General features: G+C 53.5%; 1 protein-coding gene across 4 annotated transcripts in view; it reads left to right on the plus strand.

The window, feature by feature from the left end:
• Window positions 1–16,586, plus strand: part of CLCN4 (chloride voltage-gated channel 4) — a 63,200-nt gene that overhangs the window by 21,472 nt on the left and 25,142 nt on the right. For 3 of the 4 annotated variants that reach the window (XM_019823537.3, XM_019823538.3, XR_002152419.3), the window contains 4 exons: window positions 4,257–4,425; window positions 7,052–7,151; window positions 11,528–11,715; window positions 13,969–14,091. In XM_019823537.3, the coding sequence (XP_019679096.1) occupies window positions 4,257–4,425; window positions 7,052–7,151; window positions 11,528–11,715; window positions 13,969–14,091 (580 nt within the window). The remainder of the gene's footprint in view (window positions 1–4,256; window positions 4,426–7,051; window positions 7,152–11,527; window positions 11,716–13,968; window positions 14,092–16,586) is intronic. The other variant, XM_011291605.4, reaches the window with a different exon arrangement.

Here is a 16,586-nt window from a genome sequence, read left to right on the forward strand (position 1 = left end):
ATCGACGTCCTAAGTTATGTCACCGAGAGTGTCACAGTTAACACATGCTTGTGTTCGTCGGGCCCTGGGTGAAGTGAGTTTTACTGGACACGGTCCGTTGTTGTCATCTGCTGTCGAACACTTTGACCCTAGCCCCTTGGAGTCGTCCTTTCGGAAGACCAAACCTAGATACCTTCTTGCCTTAAAGGACTGCATAAAAGATCTAGGTGCCCCATGTGTCTTCCAGAGCCCCTTTGTAGGTAAACAGGGTCGCGTGGGAGAGATGTTACTTTGTCAGGCCGCGGATGCCTCCAGCTGGAGGCGTTTTATCAGCCGGTCCTCATCCCGTCCCGTCCCCGGGGCTGGTCTGCGATGCCACAGCTCGCTTATCTGCCTCATTCCTCCTCTCCCTCGAGCCCAAGTAACAATGTTAAACACTGTTAGGACGCCGCCACGTGACAGGCTCTTCAAAAAACCCGGTGGCTTGGAACAATAACCGTTTATGCTTCTCACAGTCTGTGGGTGGGCTGGGTGATTTGATTGGGCTAAACTCAGCTGATCTTGGCTGGGCTCGCTCATCGATCTGTGCCTGGCTGGGCCTCGGTGACCTAGGACGGCCTCAGCCAAGATGACCCAGCTCTCCATTCTGTGCGGTCTCTCAGCTTCCAGCATTCTAGCCTAGGCTCCTTCCCATGACAGAGGTGGAGGTCAAAAAAAAAAAAAAAAAAAAAAAAAAAGCAGAAGCTTCATCACCTCTTGGGATCGAGACTGAGCACACGTGCATGCTGTCACTTCTGCCACATGTCACAAGGCCGGTGCAGAGTCACTGGGTGGAGAGATGGACTCCACGTCTTAACAAAGAGGACCTGTGAAGTCCCCTTGAAAATGTGGTAGATACACGGAGGGGTAGAGAATATGACCTTTTTTGCAGTCAGCCCACTGCGTAGATCAGGGATCAGCAAACGCCTTCTGTACGCGGCCGAAATACTGAACATTCTAGGCTTTGTGGGCCATACTGTCTTCGCCATGACCGCTCAGCTCTCGTAATGTGAAAACAGCCATAGACCCTACCTAAACGACTGGGCACGGCTGTGTTCCAGCTGCAGTGTGCTGAGCCCTGACCTGGATGATCCAGACCAAGTAGGAATCTCAGATCCAGGTTCCAGGATGTTGTCCTTCCTGAAACCATGGCCTGGAAGCCATGAGCATAGGTGTCATGTGCCAGCAGAAGCGCTCTTCTTGGAGAGAAGAAATGAGAACAGGTGAGAGGAGTGGGGCTCCCCGCCGAGGTACAGATGACTGTTGGCATCCATTTGGGGCTGTTCCTTGAACCACGATGAACTTACGGAGGTTAAGTTTATTTCTCAGCAAGTCCTTGGAGTTCGCTTCTAGTTGCTCTCATGTTTGGCTGGACTCTCATTCCTTACCCATCCATGTCTCCCACCTGGATTCCAGATAGAATTCTTTCCATTTTTCTAACCTGGATGCCCTCTTCTCACCCTCCCCCGGACCCTCCTGTCTTTCCTAATAATCCCAGTGTCAGAAGTGACCTCACCACCTCCTTCTGGGCTCCCACAGAAGACCCCAACTAGATCCCGTTTATTTTCCTTTACCGGTTATGTGTCTAATTGTCACGACCATGACCTACTCCATCAGAATGTAAAGGTGGTGACTGTTCTCAAGAGTGACTTTTTGATTCAACCCTGATTGCCTGGAGTTGTTGCTTGACTACAGATTTGGTTAAGCTTCAGGGAACACGAAGTCCCTTTTTAATAGAATGTTCGAGTCTCTGCTCTCTTATTTTTCCCATCAGAGATTTTCTTTGCCACATATAATACAAAGCTGTTACCACCTTGTTTTTGTAGAAATGAGAATGAGATCTTTGCTTTCTAATTTCACCCCTTCCTTTTTATTATTGGTTGCTACTGACTTATGCAACATGATTCTTCCCTGGGTACCCATCAGCGGGTATAGTTTTCAGCTTGGCATAGCTCAGACCTCAAACTTTTAAAGTTTTAAAGCAGCCGAGTTGCACAGACGGTCAATAAATCACTCACTATTGCTACTTTATTGCTTGTAAGGTGATTACCCCACTTTGCCCATAGCGACTTTTCCATTTGATTAAAACGCAGTTAGTTTCATCAGGTCGTGGTTGAGTCCTCCAGATATAAAAAGACATAAAGCAATGAGAGACGCCTCTGCTCAAATATTTTTATAACTACCCTTTGCCTCTTTAACCATCTACTCCAGCACTTTTGTGGTCCTCGCCCTATAATTCAAATTTCCATGCTCTTCGCCAAAGGAATTTTTATTTAGTGCTTATTCCAACCTCTTGTCTTTGTAAGAGCGTATTATTTTTTCTGCTAACTGGTGGGGAGCATTGGTCCTGCTGCAAAGCATTTCCTACATCTCAAATGAGCTCCTACGTGATCTGTAAATCAGGCTCTGATGGTGGTATAACGTGGAAGGTGTCTTGGGGGCCAGGATAGTGGGAGTGGAATTGTTATCTTAGGCAGGAAGAAGAGAAACTCTCCGCCCGGCTACCGTTCTGGCGGCCCGAGCCCTTTTGACTGTATTTTAAGAAAAATTAAAAGTGAGTGCCTGTATCCAGAGCTTCTGTGCCCAGGGGGCGTGCGGCCAGCCTGGCCCAGCTCTTGGCCTTTCTTAGTCTGTTTGGGCTGCTGTGATCAAGTCTCACAGACTGGGGGGCTTACAGGCAATAGACACTTAGGTCTCGCAGTTCTGGAGGCTGGAAGTCTGACGCCGGGGGGCCAGCCCGGTGGGGTGAGTGAGGGCCCCTTTCCCAGTGAGGACTCCTCATCGTGTTCTCACACGGTGGAAGGGGTGAGGGAGCTCTCCGGGGTCTCTTGTATATATGTATGTATTTATTATCTATTATTTTTTAAAAAGTTTTATGTATTTATTTTGAGAGAGACAGAGACAGCACGGGTGGGGAAGTGGCAGAGAGGGAGAGAGAGAATCCGAAGCAGGCTCTACGTGGGCAGCACAGAGCCCGACGCGGGGCTCGAACTCGTGAAACCGCGAGATCGTGACCTGAGCCGAAAGCAAGAGTCAGACGCTTAACCGCCTGAGCCACCTGGGTGCCCCTGGGGTCTCTTGTAAAAGGGCACTAATCCCATTCGTGATGGCTTTGCGCCCCTGACCTAATCACCTCCCCAAGGCCCCACCTCCTAACAGCATCACCTTGGGGGTTACGACGTCAACATGTGAATTTTGGGGGGGGCAGACACAAACATTCAGACCGTAGCATGGGTCACGTGGCAGGTCGTCGTCTTCCCTTGTCGGTCTCCGTGGGACCCCCCCCCCCCAGGGCCACCGCCCTCTGCAGCTCACCCTGGCTTCCTGGCATGCTCGCCAGCATGCCACATCTGTAGTGACGACCACAGAGGCTGCCTGCCTGCGTGGTCTCCTCCATCTCACGAGAGGACCAGTCACTGGTTTGGTTCCAGGGATTCGATTGTGAGCGGCGCGCCTCCGCCCTGCTTCCCCTCCAGTGCTCTCGTTTGGATGGCTCCCTCGCTTCCGCAGTACTTGAGGTTTTCCAGAAATGCGGGTGGCCGATCCTCGTGATTTGCGGGTCTGCGTCTGCGCATCTGCCTACTCGCTAAAACGTACCTGTAAGCCTTGCCCCCCAGCCCCCGCGCGTGCCTCTGTCCCGGTTATTCACGGACGTGTGCGTGTGCAGTGGCGAAAAGTCTGAGTCCCCAGAGAGGCGCGTTCCCAGCCCCTCCGTCTGATTTCAGCTCCCAGACTAGAAACGAGTGTCCTTTGCCCGGACTGTTTCGTGCCAGGGTTTTCACATTTTTGTGCTCTTATTATGGGTAATTGTGCTGTTGGCAATGGCCCCGAGATGCAGTGCTCCTGGTGTTTCCATTTGGAAGAAGGCTGCAGCGTGCCTTGTGGAGAAAAGACATTTGTCACACATGCTTCGTCCAGGCACGACTTGTCGCGCTGTCAGCCGCGACTTCAGTGTTAATGAATCAGCAACATCTATTCGGTAAGATATCCTTAAACAGGAACACAGAAAACAAGGCTGTAGATTGACCCGGTCACACAAATGCGACCTCGTTTGCAAAGATGATGCTTGCGGGAGCCTAACCCCACCTAACGCTTTGGGACGTTGCCTCCGTGCTCACCAGTTTGGAGTTCATGGTGCCTTTACAGAACATAACGACCGCGCGTGACAAAGGAAAAAGTACATGTGGATGATTCTGCCGTGTCTGTGCAGATGTCCTGCATGATGGTTTTAATCACAGGTTCTCTCTCCCAGGTGTAACTAGCATGGTCAATGCAGGAGCGATGAGTGGTTCTGGAAACCTGATGGATTTCCTCGATGAGCCATTCCCTGACGTGGGGACATATGAGGACTTCCACACCATCGACTGGCTAAGGGAAAAGTCACGGGACACCGACAGACACAGAAAGGTAGGTGGCCTTCCTACAAGACATATTGAAGGGGGACGCTTCCTGAGCTGAGGTTAGGGTCACGTGTCACATGCTGGGCTACGTTCTAAAAAAGAGAAGGGCTAGTGGGAGAGGCAGAGATGTGGACAGATAATGACGGTATTAGGTGCTCGGGGTGGGGGGCTGTGTCATACAGAGGTACGGTGTGGGGGGCAGGGAGGGGACTCCGGAACCAGACAAGTCAGGCACATCGTGCCCTTGGCCCCTTTAGGCGGGGTGACTTTTGGGGTGCCGTTTCGGGACCCTGGTTTCTCTTCTGCGAGGATGGAGGTCATTCGGCGTAAACACGAATGAGGTGTGTGTGTACGAAAGCCCGTATTTCAGGGCCTGGCGTCCAGCGGGCAGTCGGCACATACGTCAGTGGCCACGGCGAGGTGGTATCGGGGCCGTGTGATCATTCGGGAGGGACGGTCAGGGAAGGGTGTTTTAGAGAGGGTGACATTTCACTGGGGTCTGGAAGGATGACTGGGAGTTTGCCAGGCGGGGAAAGAGGAAAGGGTTCCCAGGTCAGGAGCGGCCCTTTTTCGCGTGGCGGAGGCATGGCAGAACCCGGCGCCGTGGGTGGTTCCGGCGGCTCGGAGGCCCGGCGGAGGGTTCCCAGAAGGGAAGACCTGAGTCTGGCGGCACGGGCCGTGGAGCCGCGCGGGGGGTGGTGGCCGAGGAGGCCGCGAAGAGGGGGTTGGGTTTCCTCTTCCCGGTCGCGGCCACGGAGTGCGAGAAAGATGCGAGAAAGATGCGTCGCAAAGGGAGACGCGGGAAGGAAGCTCGGAGATCAGCTGGGGGGAAAGAGGAAGAAGGTGCGACCGAGGGCAGTGAAGTGCGGGAGCTGCCGACGGGGATTTGGGGCGGGTCTCGGGGGCGGGCGGGGAGCGGAGGCCGGGACGAGGCCCGGCCGCGGGTTCGAAGCGGACGAGGCCTCTGTTGGCCGGAGGGAGGAAGAGGGGAGCGGCCGGCGGGTTCCGCGGGAGCCGCTCCGAGTGCGCGCCGTTGACGCAGCGTGCGGCTGGGGACGGTTGGCGGGTGGGGGCGCCCTGCGCTTCCGGGGTGAGGTCGGGGCTGCGGGGGCGTCGGGGGGTCCGAAGCGGCCGAAGCGGCCTGCGTGCGGAGACGGAGAAGGTCCGGCGGGGCGCAGACGGGGCGCCCGTGGCAGACGCTTCGAAGAGGCACGTAGAGGCGGCGGAGGGGAACCGGCGAAGTGGCCGCGAGCGAAAGGAGGGAGAGAGTGGCGAGGTGGCGGACGGGCCCTCGGGGACGGCACCTTCCCGGTGGGCGAGGAGTGTCCCGTCGCCGCACCGAGCGGCGGGAGAAGGGGAAGAGACGCGTGTGGGGGTGCGGCGGGGTCAGAGGACGGCCGGCCCCTTGGTCCCCGGCGGCGAGGAGGAGCGCGGGAGACGGGGCGGCCTGCGGCCTGCGGCCTGCAGCCGCGGCGGCCGGACTCCGGCCCTCGGGCCCTGTTGGGCACCAGAGTGTTCCCGGAACGCGGCCACGCACGCCGCTTCGCCCCTTCGCCTATGCGTTCCTCGCGGCTCCTTTCGTGCCACTGTCGCACGGCCAGGTAGTCGTGTCAGAGGCCCGCCGGGCCGCGGAGCGCACGGTCTTTCCAGAAGATGCCGTGAAGGGTGCCGAGAGGAAGGCGTCCCAGGAAGGCGGGGCTCTGTGAAGGGGGAGCAAAGGTGACCCGTGCGGCTCATTCGGAGCTCTTACTCATAACGTTCACCCTGGGAAAGAAGCAAAGGAAATGAACTCGTTGTTGAAGGGGTTCTTTGGCGAGCAGACCTTACAGTGTAAGTGAAAGCAGGAATTCTTGTTTTTATTTTATTTATTTTTAATTTTTTTTAATGTTTATTTTTGAGAGAGAGAGAGAGAGAGAGAGCGCACGAATGGGGGGCGTGCAGAGAGAGAGGGAGACGCAGAATCCGAAGCAGGCTCCAGGCTCTGAGCTGCCAGCATAGAGCCCGACGTGGGGTTTGAACCCACGGACTGTGAGATCATGAGCTGAGCTGAAGTCGGATGCTTAACCGACTGAGCCACCGAGGCGCCCCTGTCATTCTTTTTTTAAAATAAGGTTTATTTCTTTATCTTTGAGAGAGGAGAGAGCACATGTGCGCAGGAGCAGGGGGGAGGGGCAGGGAGAGAGGGGCCTCCAACTCCTGAGCCGTGAGATCACGCCTGAGCCCAAACCAAGAGTTCGATGCTTAACTGTCTGCGGCACCCGGGCCCCTACCCCCACCCCCCAGCAGTAATTCTTATTGAAAGTGGTGACGATGAATTCATGCCTCCCTTTGAATGGCTTCTGAATGATCAAAGATCAAATCACACTTCGGAAGTTTTTTTAATTAAGTGATTTTCGGGGTGGGGGGGGGATTCTAATTCTTCGGAGACTGTTATGGCATCCTTGTCACCCTGTGAACCAGAAAACCCATTCTGTCATCGTGCTGGGCAACCGAAAGGATATCGTCAGTGGGAATTTTGTTGCTTAATCACACTCATTTTCTTAGGCACCCGTTTCCCAAGGAAACCGTTCCTCGGCAGGAAGCATGGGTTACAAAGCGTATCCAGATGACCCACTGTGTCTTTTTGTTTCTAGATAACCAGCAAAAGCAAGGAGTCCATATGGGAGTTCATCAAGAGTCTGCTGGACGCCTGGTCAGGATGGGTGGTGATGCTGCTCATTGGCCTGCTGGCGGGTATGTGGAGGGCACGCGGCGGACACGTGGAGGGGCAGGAGGTCCTCCTGGGCGGAGCTGGAGGTACCAAAACCCAAATCGACAGCTGTCTGGGACGGTATCCCGAAAAAGAAGCGATCCTCTCTTATCCGTCGAGGCTTTTCTTACTTGAAATACCTAGGAGCAAAATACACGACCACACGTTTCACGTGGCGTGTGCCATCAGTAAGGCAAGACCCCAAGGCGTGGGCCCGAGTGCCGTCACTGGAGAGCTGTAATTAGAGAGCTGGTAGCCGCTTCTGCACCGCACGGTCGTTCGTTGCCGTAGTGGATTTTATCGAAGGCACATAGTTTGCGTTGTATGCCAGAAAGTGTGGGAGCACTTTGAGCTCTAAAAACCAAACCCCGTAGGAGGGAGGTGTTTACGGATACTGGCAGGCCCTGGAACGGATTGTACACATCCTAAAGATACTCAGGATAATTCCAGCCCCCCGCGGGCTGTGGACTAGGCCCAGGGGAGATACCTGCAGGCCGACGTTGTGATGACCCTCAGGGACTCCGGGCCCTTCATTTTATAATCCCGTCACCCTGCTGCCAGCGGGAGGTGTCCAGAGTGAACGGATGAGTATCTGGAGGGGACACCTGCCCTTTGAATGTCACAGGTGCCAGCTCTCCGTGGAAATTGTTTCCTGAAACTTAGCTCCTTTTAGGAGGCTGTGAAGGTTAACGTCTGAGAATAAAACATCTGAGCACACTAAGAGATGCCCTTGATAAAAATCACCTGCCTGTAATATCATCGTAGTTGTGGTTATAGGATCGATCAGAGGATCACTAGAATACAGGCCGAATGTAGTAAATGTTCTAAAAAAGAATATTAAGGGGGCATAGATACACATTTTCCGATTACAGAGGATTTTGATTTCTGGGCATTCTTTCATTTATTCCGTATACAGTTGTGGGAGAGGCTTGGTTGCCGGGGAGGGGCTCCATTGGCCTTGGCCTGTCCTAAAGAGCCCAGACTAGTGTGGAAGGGGGGGCTCTTTCCCTCTGGTCACGGTGGCTGTCCATCCATTTCCCTAATTTTAGCCTCCCTTTCCCGGGGGCATCCCCTGTATAAAATGGCAGCAAGGCCGGCGGGGACTTTGATTTCACGGATATACGGTGTTTCGCCACCAATTTGTTTGACTGCTTCCACGAAGACCTTTGAAAGTGGGCAGGGTAGATATTTGCTGTGAATTTTGACGTCTTTATGTAGAATAGGTGTATGAAGCTGTATACTGTATCATTATTGCCTTCTGGGAAGGACAAGTAAATAGAGGAAATGAGGAAATCCGGAATAGATACTCCAGCATCTTCCCAGGGTGCACAGCGCAGCATGGATTTATTGACGAACGTAAGAGCCTGATTGGGCTCTCTTTAACCAATCTGACACTGCCCGGTTGGTTTCACTGCCAGCCCAATTTTTGTCAGTTGTTTCAGGAACAATCACCTGGGGAATGAAAACAAAAATTCTGCTGCCTGGGCTTCAAGGAAATAGGATCCCTGGAGATGGTGCCCTGGCATTGGGTAAAGCCCCTCTCCTCTCTTTCTCCCAGCCCCCTCTACCTGCGATTCTAATGTGCAGCTGGGGCTGAAACCCCCCTGGCGAAGGGCGATCCCTGGGACACACCAGCAGACAGATCTAGGAGGAAGGCGAGAAGGGGATGATACTGACAGTGAAGGTGGCCTTGAAGGGAAAGTCAGCAAATTGTGTCCCGTTCGCTTTTCCGTTCCCCCGTTGTTCTGACCGTGGGGGAGGACTCAGGGGTCCCACTGCCTGGCCTGGCCTCTCCTCAGCGGCGCCCTGGGCATCCTGTTTCGGCTCCCATTCTGGGGAGGCCTGAGCAGCGTCGCCTCTACAGGGCGTTTATCAGGAATCACCACTGGGTGTCGCTGTTGTTCCACCGAAGGAAGCTGAGCTGCACAGTGCGGGCCAGCCCGCCGAGTCCGCCCGGAAGGTTGGAGGAGGGATAAGGTGATCACAAATGAAAGAATAGTGACGAAATTCGGGGGGAATCCTTGGGTCTTGCCCTTGGGTATCTACTGGACCCCTCCCTCACCTTCATTAGGTCTTCGTTCAAGTGTCCTCTTCCCTTGAGGCATTCCCTGACCACCTTTCCTAAAAGTCCTCTCTCCCTCTCTTAGCCTCGCCCCAGTGTGTGTGCGTGTGCGTGCGTGTGCGTTTGCGTGTGCGTGTAAAACCTTCATTAAGACATAATTCACATCTTGTACAATTCACCTTGTTAAAGTGTACAATCGAGTGGTTTTTAGTGTATGCAGAGTTGTAAAACTGTCACCGCGATTTTAGAACCTTTTCATCAGCCCCCAGAAGACCTCCATACCCCTTAGCTATCAAGCCCCAGTGCCCCCAGCCTCCTCCCAGCCCTAGGAAGCCCCGGATCGACTTGCCGTGGCTATACGTTTGCCTCTCGTGGACATTTCACGCAGTGGGATCCTACCGTACGTGGTCCTGCGGTTGGTGTCCTTCACTGGGCATCACGTTTCGGGGTTCGCCTTGTCACGCGCGTCAGTGCTTCACCCTTTTTTGTTGCCAAATGCTGTTCCGTCGTGTGGATAGACCGCATTTTATTTCTCCATGCGGCAGTATGGGCGCGTGGGTCGTGTCCACTTTTCGACTGCTGTGAGGAGTGCTGCCGTGAACATTCGTGTGTGAGTCCTTGCACGGACTATGTTTTCCTTTCTCCCGGGTGGACGCCTTGCAGATGGCTGTTTTCCAAAGTGGCTGCACCGTTATAACGTGCTGGATTTTTCTCTCTAGCATGTCCCACCTGCTGTCGGAGCTCCCGATTCACTTACTTCTTTTGTCCCGTGTCTTTCCCCCCGTGATGTGCAGTTCCACGAAGGCAGGGACCTGAGTCTGCCTCGTTCACTGCCATATCCCCAGGGCGTGGACTAGGGACTGGTGCGAAGGGAGGGGTGAATGGCTGGACCGGGGTTTTCTGGTTTTCGTTTATTTATCGCACTCTGGATGTATAGTTCGCGCCGTGTCCCCAACAGATACAACAATGGACAAGCCACTTGCGGACATAGAGTGGACACAGAGTCTGGACATCTGGCCATGGCATGCAAACCACACAACAGGATCTCCACCCTCCCAGCCCCATTTATGGACTAGACGCTATACACACACATACACTCATCACACACACACTCATGTTATCAGGATGTGACAGGTATGGTGCTGGGGGAATGCCTGGGAGGTACGCCTAGCCCAGACCTAGGAAATCAGGGAAGGCTTCCCGAAGGAGGATGTAAATACTGACTCTGGAAGGTCAATAGGAGATCGGCGGGTGTGGGAAGGACAGTGCTGGCTGAGGTGGCGCAGAGAGGAGAGCCTGGTGTGCCCCATCCAGGAACATGGTGTGGGCAGTGTGGCGGTTAGCGATGGAGAGAGCTGAGGCTGGAAAGGCATGAGGGGCCAGCTGTTCGGGTCTGCTGCCTGCTAAGGATTCAGGCGTTCTCCTGAGAACAGGGGGCGGCTTTCGGTGCAACAGAGGAGCAGGGAAGGGTGAGCCGTGTCGCAGGTGTGCGGACGCCTTCGGTGTTGATGCGGGTGGGGAGGTGGTATTGAGATAAAGATCTAGTAATAGTTTGCAAAATGTAGCGGCCTGAAAGTCTTCCCTGCCTCTGTAAAAGACTCTAGAATGGGTTATTCTGGAAGGAGACCCAAAGGTAGGCTTCCGTGGCCCACCGCACACTCTCTGTTATCTCAACTCCACTTCCATCGGACTTCAAAGCAGTTATTTACTCAGATAGATCCACACGGTCCCTTATCCGTAATTTTAAAAATCCGGGAAAGTCCTAATAGGTGAGATTTTCCAAGTTTGGTTCCCATTTGGTGGCAAAACGGTACCTAAACGATGAGGCAGGTATAGTCATTATGCCTCCGTTTTCTCTGAATCGTCAGGTTGGCCTGAGACAGGTTAATAATGTGTGTGATCCCAGCCTTGTGCCCCAGAAGCCGCTGAGGGGGTTGCATCATTTACAGGGCACAGGTACCGTGTTTCTAGACTTTGGAAGGGGTGAATTCTGAAAGCTGCTTGGCCCCGGTGGCTTGTGGTGACCTAAGACCTGCCTGACCGTCAGTCCTGCGGGATTTAAGGCACGCAGGCGGCACGGGTCGTCGTCCTCTGCTTGTCACCGGCCTGGGCGCTGCTTGCCCACGCCGTAAGTGCTCAGGAGACCCGACGATCGATGAAAGAAACTTTCTCTACGTGTTCCTTCTGCTGCGTGTTCATCTCCTGGTCCGGCCGCGTCTCTGCGTTGGCCCCGGGCCCCGTGTTCTCCTGTGTCATCACAGGGCGACTCCTCTAAGTGGCTCTCGCTGCTTCTTCCAGGCACCTTGGCTGGGGTCATCGATCTCGCCGTCGACTGGATGACCGACTTGAAGGAGGGGGTCTGTCTGTCTGCCTTCTGGTACAGCCACGAGCAGTGCTGCTGGACGTCCAACGAGACCACTTTTGAGGACAGGGACAAGTGTCCCCTGTGGCAGAAATGGTCGGAGCTGCTGGTGAACCAGTCAGAGGTGCGTTTCTGGGGAGGGTCCTGGCTGGGAGCGGCCGCTGTTCCGCGGGCGCTTGGGAACCTGGGCCTTCTGTGACCGTCTGTACTTTTATCTCCAAGTGTCTGTTCCGGCAGCCGTCGGTGCTCAATACCAGTGCGGCTTGGCTTTTCCCAGCTCTGATGTGCAAACCGAAGTTGGAAAAGCCTTCCGTACCGATTCGTGTGCATGGTATACGTAGGTGTTCGTAAAAGCCTTGTTATTTTTCTTAGCGAGAGTGGTCTGTTGATCGTGCTGCAGAAATAGGGTTGCTTTTTATACCTTCTAACAAGAAAAGAAGTTATCTTTTTTTTTTTTTTAACAACACCAGCTTCAGTGAGATATAATTCACCTCCCATATGGCTTGCCCATTGAAAGCGTGCAGCCCACTGGGTTTTAGAATATCCGCAGCGTTGTGCTGCATTAACCACAAAATAATTTCACCACATCTTCATCATCCCCAAGGAAACCCTGCACCCCTTAGCAGTCCCCCCCCATTCCTCCCAGCCCTCCAGTCAGAAGCAACCACTCCACTGACCTTTCCGTCTCTAAGTGGAATCGTACAATACGTGGACCTTCGTGTCCGACTTCCTTTGCTCGTATGAGGGTTTCGGGGCATCCGCCTCCTCGCCCGGTTTTGATTGCAGCCACCCTAGCAGGTGCGAAGTGCTATCTTGGTGGGGTTCAAGTTCTCGTCTTCCAGTGTGGTTCACGAGTGCATCGCAGAGGGTGCTTCTGGGCCTTCTCTGATGGGAGTGTCCCGGCACAGGGGACGTAGAGCTTCAGATCTGTATGCATGTGTCACTGACAGATCGGAAACCCAGGTCGGGGGGCGCTGGGTCGGCAAGGTTCACGTTAGGGGTAACTCGGAGACGTTCAAGCTAGAACTATTTTTGGAAGATGGATGTGATTTATCCCTTTTCTCCCCCCCCAACCCCCTCCCACGCACTCCCCCCTCCTCCCCCCCCCCCATGTACTTGCCACAGCTGAAGCGATGTGGAATGCACTTGGCCATTTTGCTAAACCTCCTTCTCAGCGGAATTGAAAATTAATTCCTTCCAATCTGAGAGGTAGACAGGGATTTTGAAATCTCACACGTTCTCAGTGCTCTCCATGACGTCCAAAAATAAATTCTCTCCTTGGGTTGATGGGAGTGGGCAGGCGATATTGGCTGGACACCGTATTTTATTTCTTCTCTCCTCCTTGCAATATGGTTTTTTTTGGGAAATATGGCCATCTATCTTTTCATCCGTTTCTAAGATTTATGCTTTGATTCAAAGAATGACCGTTACCAAGAGTGAGAAGTTATTTTTGGTCTCAAAAAAGCACATTTTTAAGTGGGTGAAATGTATTCTTCGGTCCGATTTCTCTTGCCTCGGGTGTGAATATATGGGATTGTAAAGGCCAGAACGGTCTCCTGGAACGTGGTTTTGCATTTAATAGGCGCACATGCGGCCGTATCCGTGGCCTGACTCCTAGGTGACCTCGCTTTCCTTCGCCCCTCGCTTGAGTGATCCAGATGGTGGCAAGAAGCTGAGGCCGAGAGAAATGTCTCCACCCGGCCAACCAGGTCCTCAGCATCAAAGACCCCAGACCGTGTGTTTGGTTCAGAAAGCCAGCCTTCATTCACCAGATAATTTGGAATAAATGGTTCAAGGAGTTATTCTGAAGGAGATGAGCATGCATTTTTCCCTCTAAAAGCGCCTGGAGAGCGTGTCGCGGCGCACTTTGCTGGGCCCCACCTCGGGTGCGTGTGACTCGGCAGCCCCGGGGCGCGGCCCGAGAACCTGCGTCCCGCACGCGGGCTCAGGTGATGTGGATGCTGCGGGTCAGGGGACCACAGCCGGGTGGCTGCCTCCTGCGACATCGGACAGAGCCTCCGGGGTCGCCGGGGCAGACTTCTGGGCGTCCCGCCTTCCCCTACCCGCGGCGGGCGAGGGGGAAGGCCCCGTGACCTTGGCGGTTCCCCGAGTGCTGAGGGTTTCGCCCCGCGGAAGGTGTGTGGGCACAGCTCCTGGACGAACGCCCGGTGCGGCGTTTGTGTGTACCTGCCGTAGCAATGGCAACAGCTGATAAAACCAACGCTGGCCTTTTTGTTGACACGGGACCGGATGGGAAGCTGGCCGGTGCCTTCAAAGCTCCCGCTGTGCCCTCTGCACGGAGGGGGCGGGCGGGCGGGCGCAGTGCTCAGGTTGGTGACGGCTCATCTCTCTTTCTTGTTTTGTGTCTGTCGTCTAGGGCGCCAGTGCTTACATTCTGAATTACCTAATGTACATCCTGTGGGCATTGCTGTTTGCGTTTTTGGCCGTCTCCCTGGTGCGCGTGTTTGCACCATACGCCTGTGGCTCGGGTATACCAGAGGTGAGTGCTGGCTGGATTTCTTCTGTGCCGGTAATAAGCCTAGCAAACACTTATGTAGCACCTAGGTGCCAAGCATGTGATCTCTGTTAACTCATTTAGTCCTTACGGTGAGACGAGGAGGTAAGGTCTGCTATTTTGCCCTTGAGAGTTAAAGAAACTGAAGCACAGAGAGGTTAAGTAACTTGCCTGAGGTCACGAAGCTGGTTAGCAGCAAGTTGAACCCAGCTGTCTGGCTTAGGGATTTATGCTCTATATTCAGGATTTATGCTCCATTGCTTCTCAGATGATTAAATTCTTGTCTTTGCAAGCCAGGCATAACTCTCACAGCCTGTGGAATCAGAGTTAATTAACCACATACATAAGTGTGGCACTTCAGAAACTTGTAAGTGCACCTGTGACGTAATGTGAGCAAAGACAGCGATGGACGTTTGTTACCCGGAAAGTTCACTGATGAGTCAACTCTCTTGTGGGTCAACTCCCTTGCCCTGTTTTGCTCTTCTGGTGACACGGTAATAGCGATCCTTAAAAAGCTTAATTCCACATTCAGCGCATGCACTGTGAACGCACCCTTGTGGGCTCAGAGTTCTTACGTCTTTTTGCATTTTCGTGTAACCAAAGTGTAAGGGAAGTGACCTCATCGATCAGGAGGGATGCTTGAGATTAAACTTCCCACCTAGGAGGATCTGCTGGCTAGAATAATGAGAGTCGGGCTAATTCCCCCAAAGCCCAGATGCTGAAAATTTTGGCCAGGAATAAGTTCACCAGTTCTTACGTTATCACTACCATCGATGCAGTTCCGTTTTCCTTCAGGCTGGTGCTTCGGCAACGCCCCTAGGTGGTGGGGATGGTGAGTTTAAAGATGTGACCGATGATGGCAACAGCCCCACGTTGGTCCCTGCTCCCCTGCGCCCACATTCTTTGCTGGTATTTGCCAGCACCGCCGCTGTTCCGGGCGGTTCACGGAAAGGGCTGGAGTAATTGAGAGACTGCCGAAAGAAAAGCGCGACATCGTCCCGTTCCGGGAAGGAGAGAGAGAAGAAAAAGACCTGATGCGTCATGTTGACCTTTTGGCGGTTTGTATTCACACGTTACCGCAGGAACCTGAAAGGCAATCCAGTCGTGCTGCAGCGCGACACGGGCGTCCCTACAGCTCACGGGGCCGTGCGGAATCGCACAAGAGAAACCACAGCGCTCGCGGGGAAGATGGCTCCAGGAGCACAACACGCAGAAACTCCGTCAGCGACACGTATAGAAAAGACAGAAAGCCAGTCGAAACAGTAGCCCGGCTTACACGTGTTAAATGGTTAAGAAATCTGTACTCGCCACTGAGCGTGTGACCTGGTAGACGTTGGAGGCACGTGCCGTGTGTGTTTTGTGCGCTCCCGCCGCGTTTCTCCCAGCTGAAATTGTGCATAAACAGACGCGAAATTTGCATTATGCTCAAGTTCCTCCCTAATGCATGAGTCACGTTGGAACAAATCTGTGTTTTCAAAACAAGCACTGTGACCGAACCGACTGTGCTGTATTTGGTGTCTAAGAGCTGACGCACCCCAGATGACAGAAAGAGCAGACTGGTGTTGGCCTCTCAGTTTTATGATCCCACTGCCCGATGGTAGGCTGGTTTTTTTTTTGGGTTTTGTTCTTTTTTTTGACCCAAGTCGCCTTTCCAAAATGAGCAGGTGGCCAACGGGGAATTGGAAAATTTCAGGCGGCAACAACCGGGGACACAGGGCTCAGCTTGCGAACTTGTAGACAGACAGGGGGCTTGGAGGTGAGCTCTGTCTGTGAGGGGCCACCTGCACTTGGTCTTGTCCAAAGCGGGCATCTATTTGTGACCGCTGAACCGGAAAGGAGTTAAGTCCTGAGTCGGGCATCACGTTTCCTATGTGGCAGACGTGCAAGGCACGCACTGGTGTGGATGCAGCGCAGAAAGGCAGTGTCGAGTGAAGAAAGGGGCAGGAGTATATCTGAAGTGTGATTCTATTTCTGCAAAGTCCGCAAACGGCCACAACGGAGCCACGCCCTGTTTAGTGACACACACGTACGCGGATGGTATAAAGGAAGGCAAGGAAACGATCGATTGGGCTCGGGAAGGAGGAAGGTCCCACCGAGGAAACAAACACGGGGCTTTCCTGGGTACCCATTCTTCCATCTGAAATGCGGGTACGTGGGTGCTTGTTTTATTAATATGCTTTTGAGTCATATGTAACATGTAACAGATTGGTTTCTCAATTTATGAAAGAGCTCACCATGATCTTTGAAAGTACCACGAAGCCAAGGGCGGCTGTCTAATGAAGTTTCGGTCACCATGACTCACTAGTAGCAAAATTTTCACTGTTACCACACTAGGGCTTGAAATTGCTAACCTCGGGGTGCAGTACCTACTCCAGCTCTTGGAGGAAAGGGGCAGAGGAGACAGGAAATGTGAATGATTCATGCTGGAAAAGAACCTCCTAGTCAAGACCCAAGTGACTACATAAACTGACTTCACTCAC

This window comes from Felis catus, chromosome X (assembly GCF_018350175.1).
Source record: "Felis catus isolate Fca126 chromosome X, F.catus_Fca126_mat1.0, whole genome shotgun sequence".
In the NCBI taxonomy this organism is placed as follows: Eukaryota; Metazoa; Chordata; class Mammalia; order Carnivora; family Felidae; genus Felis; species Felis catus.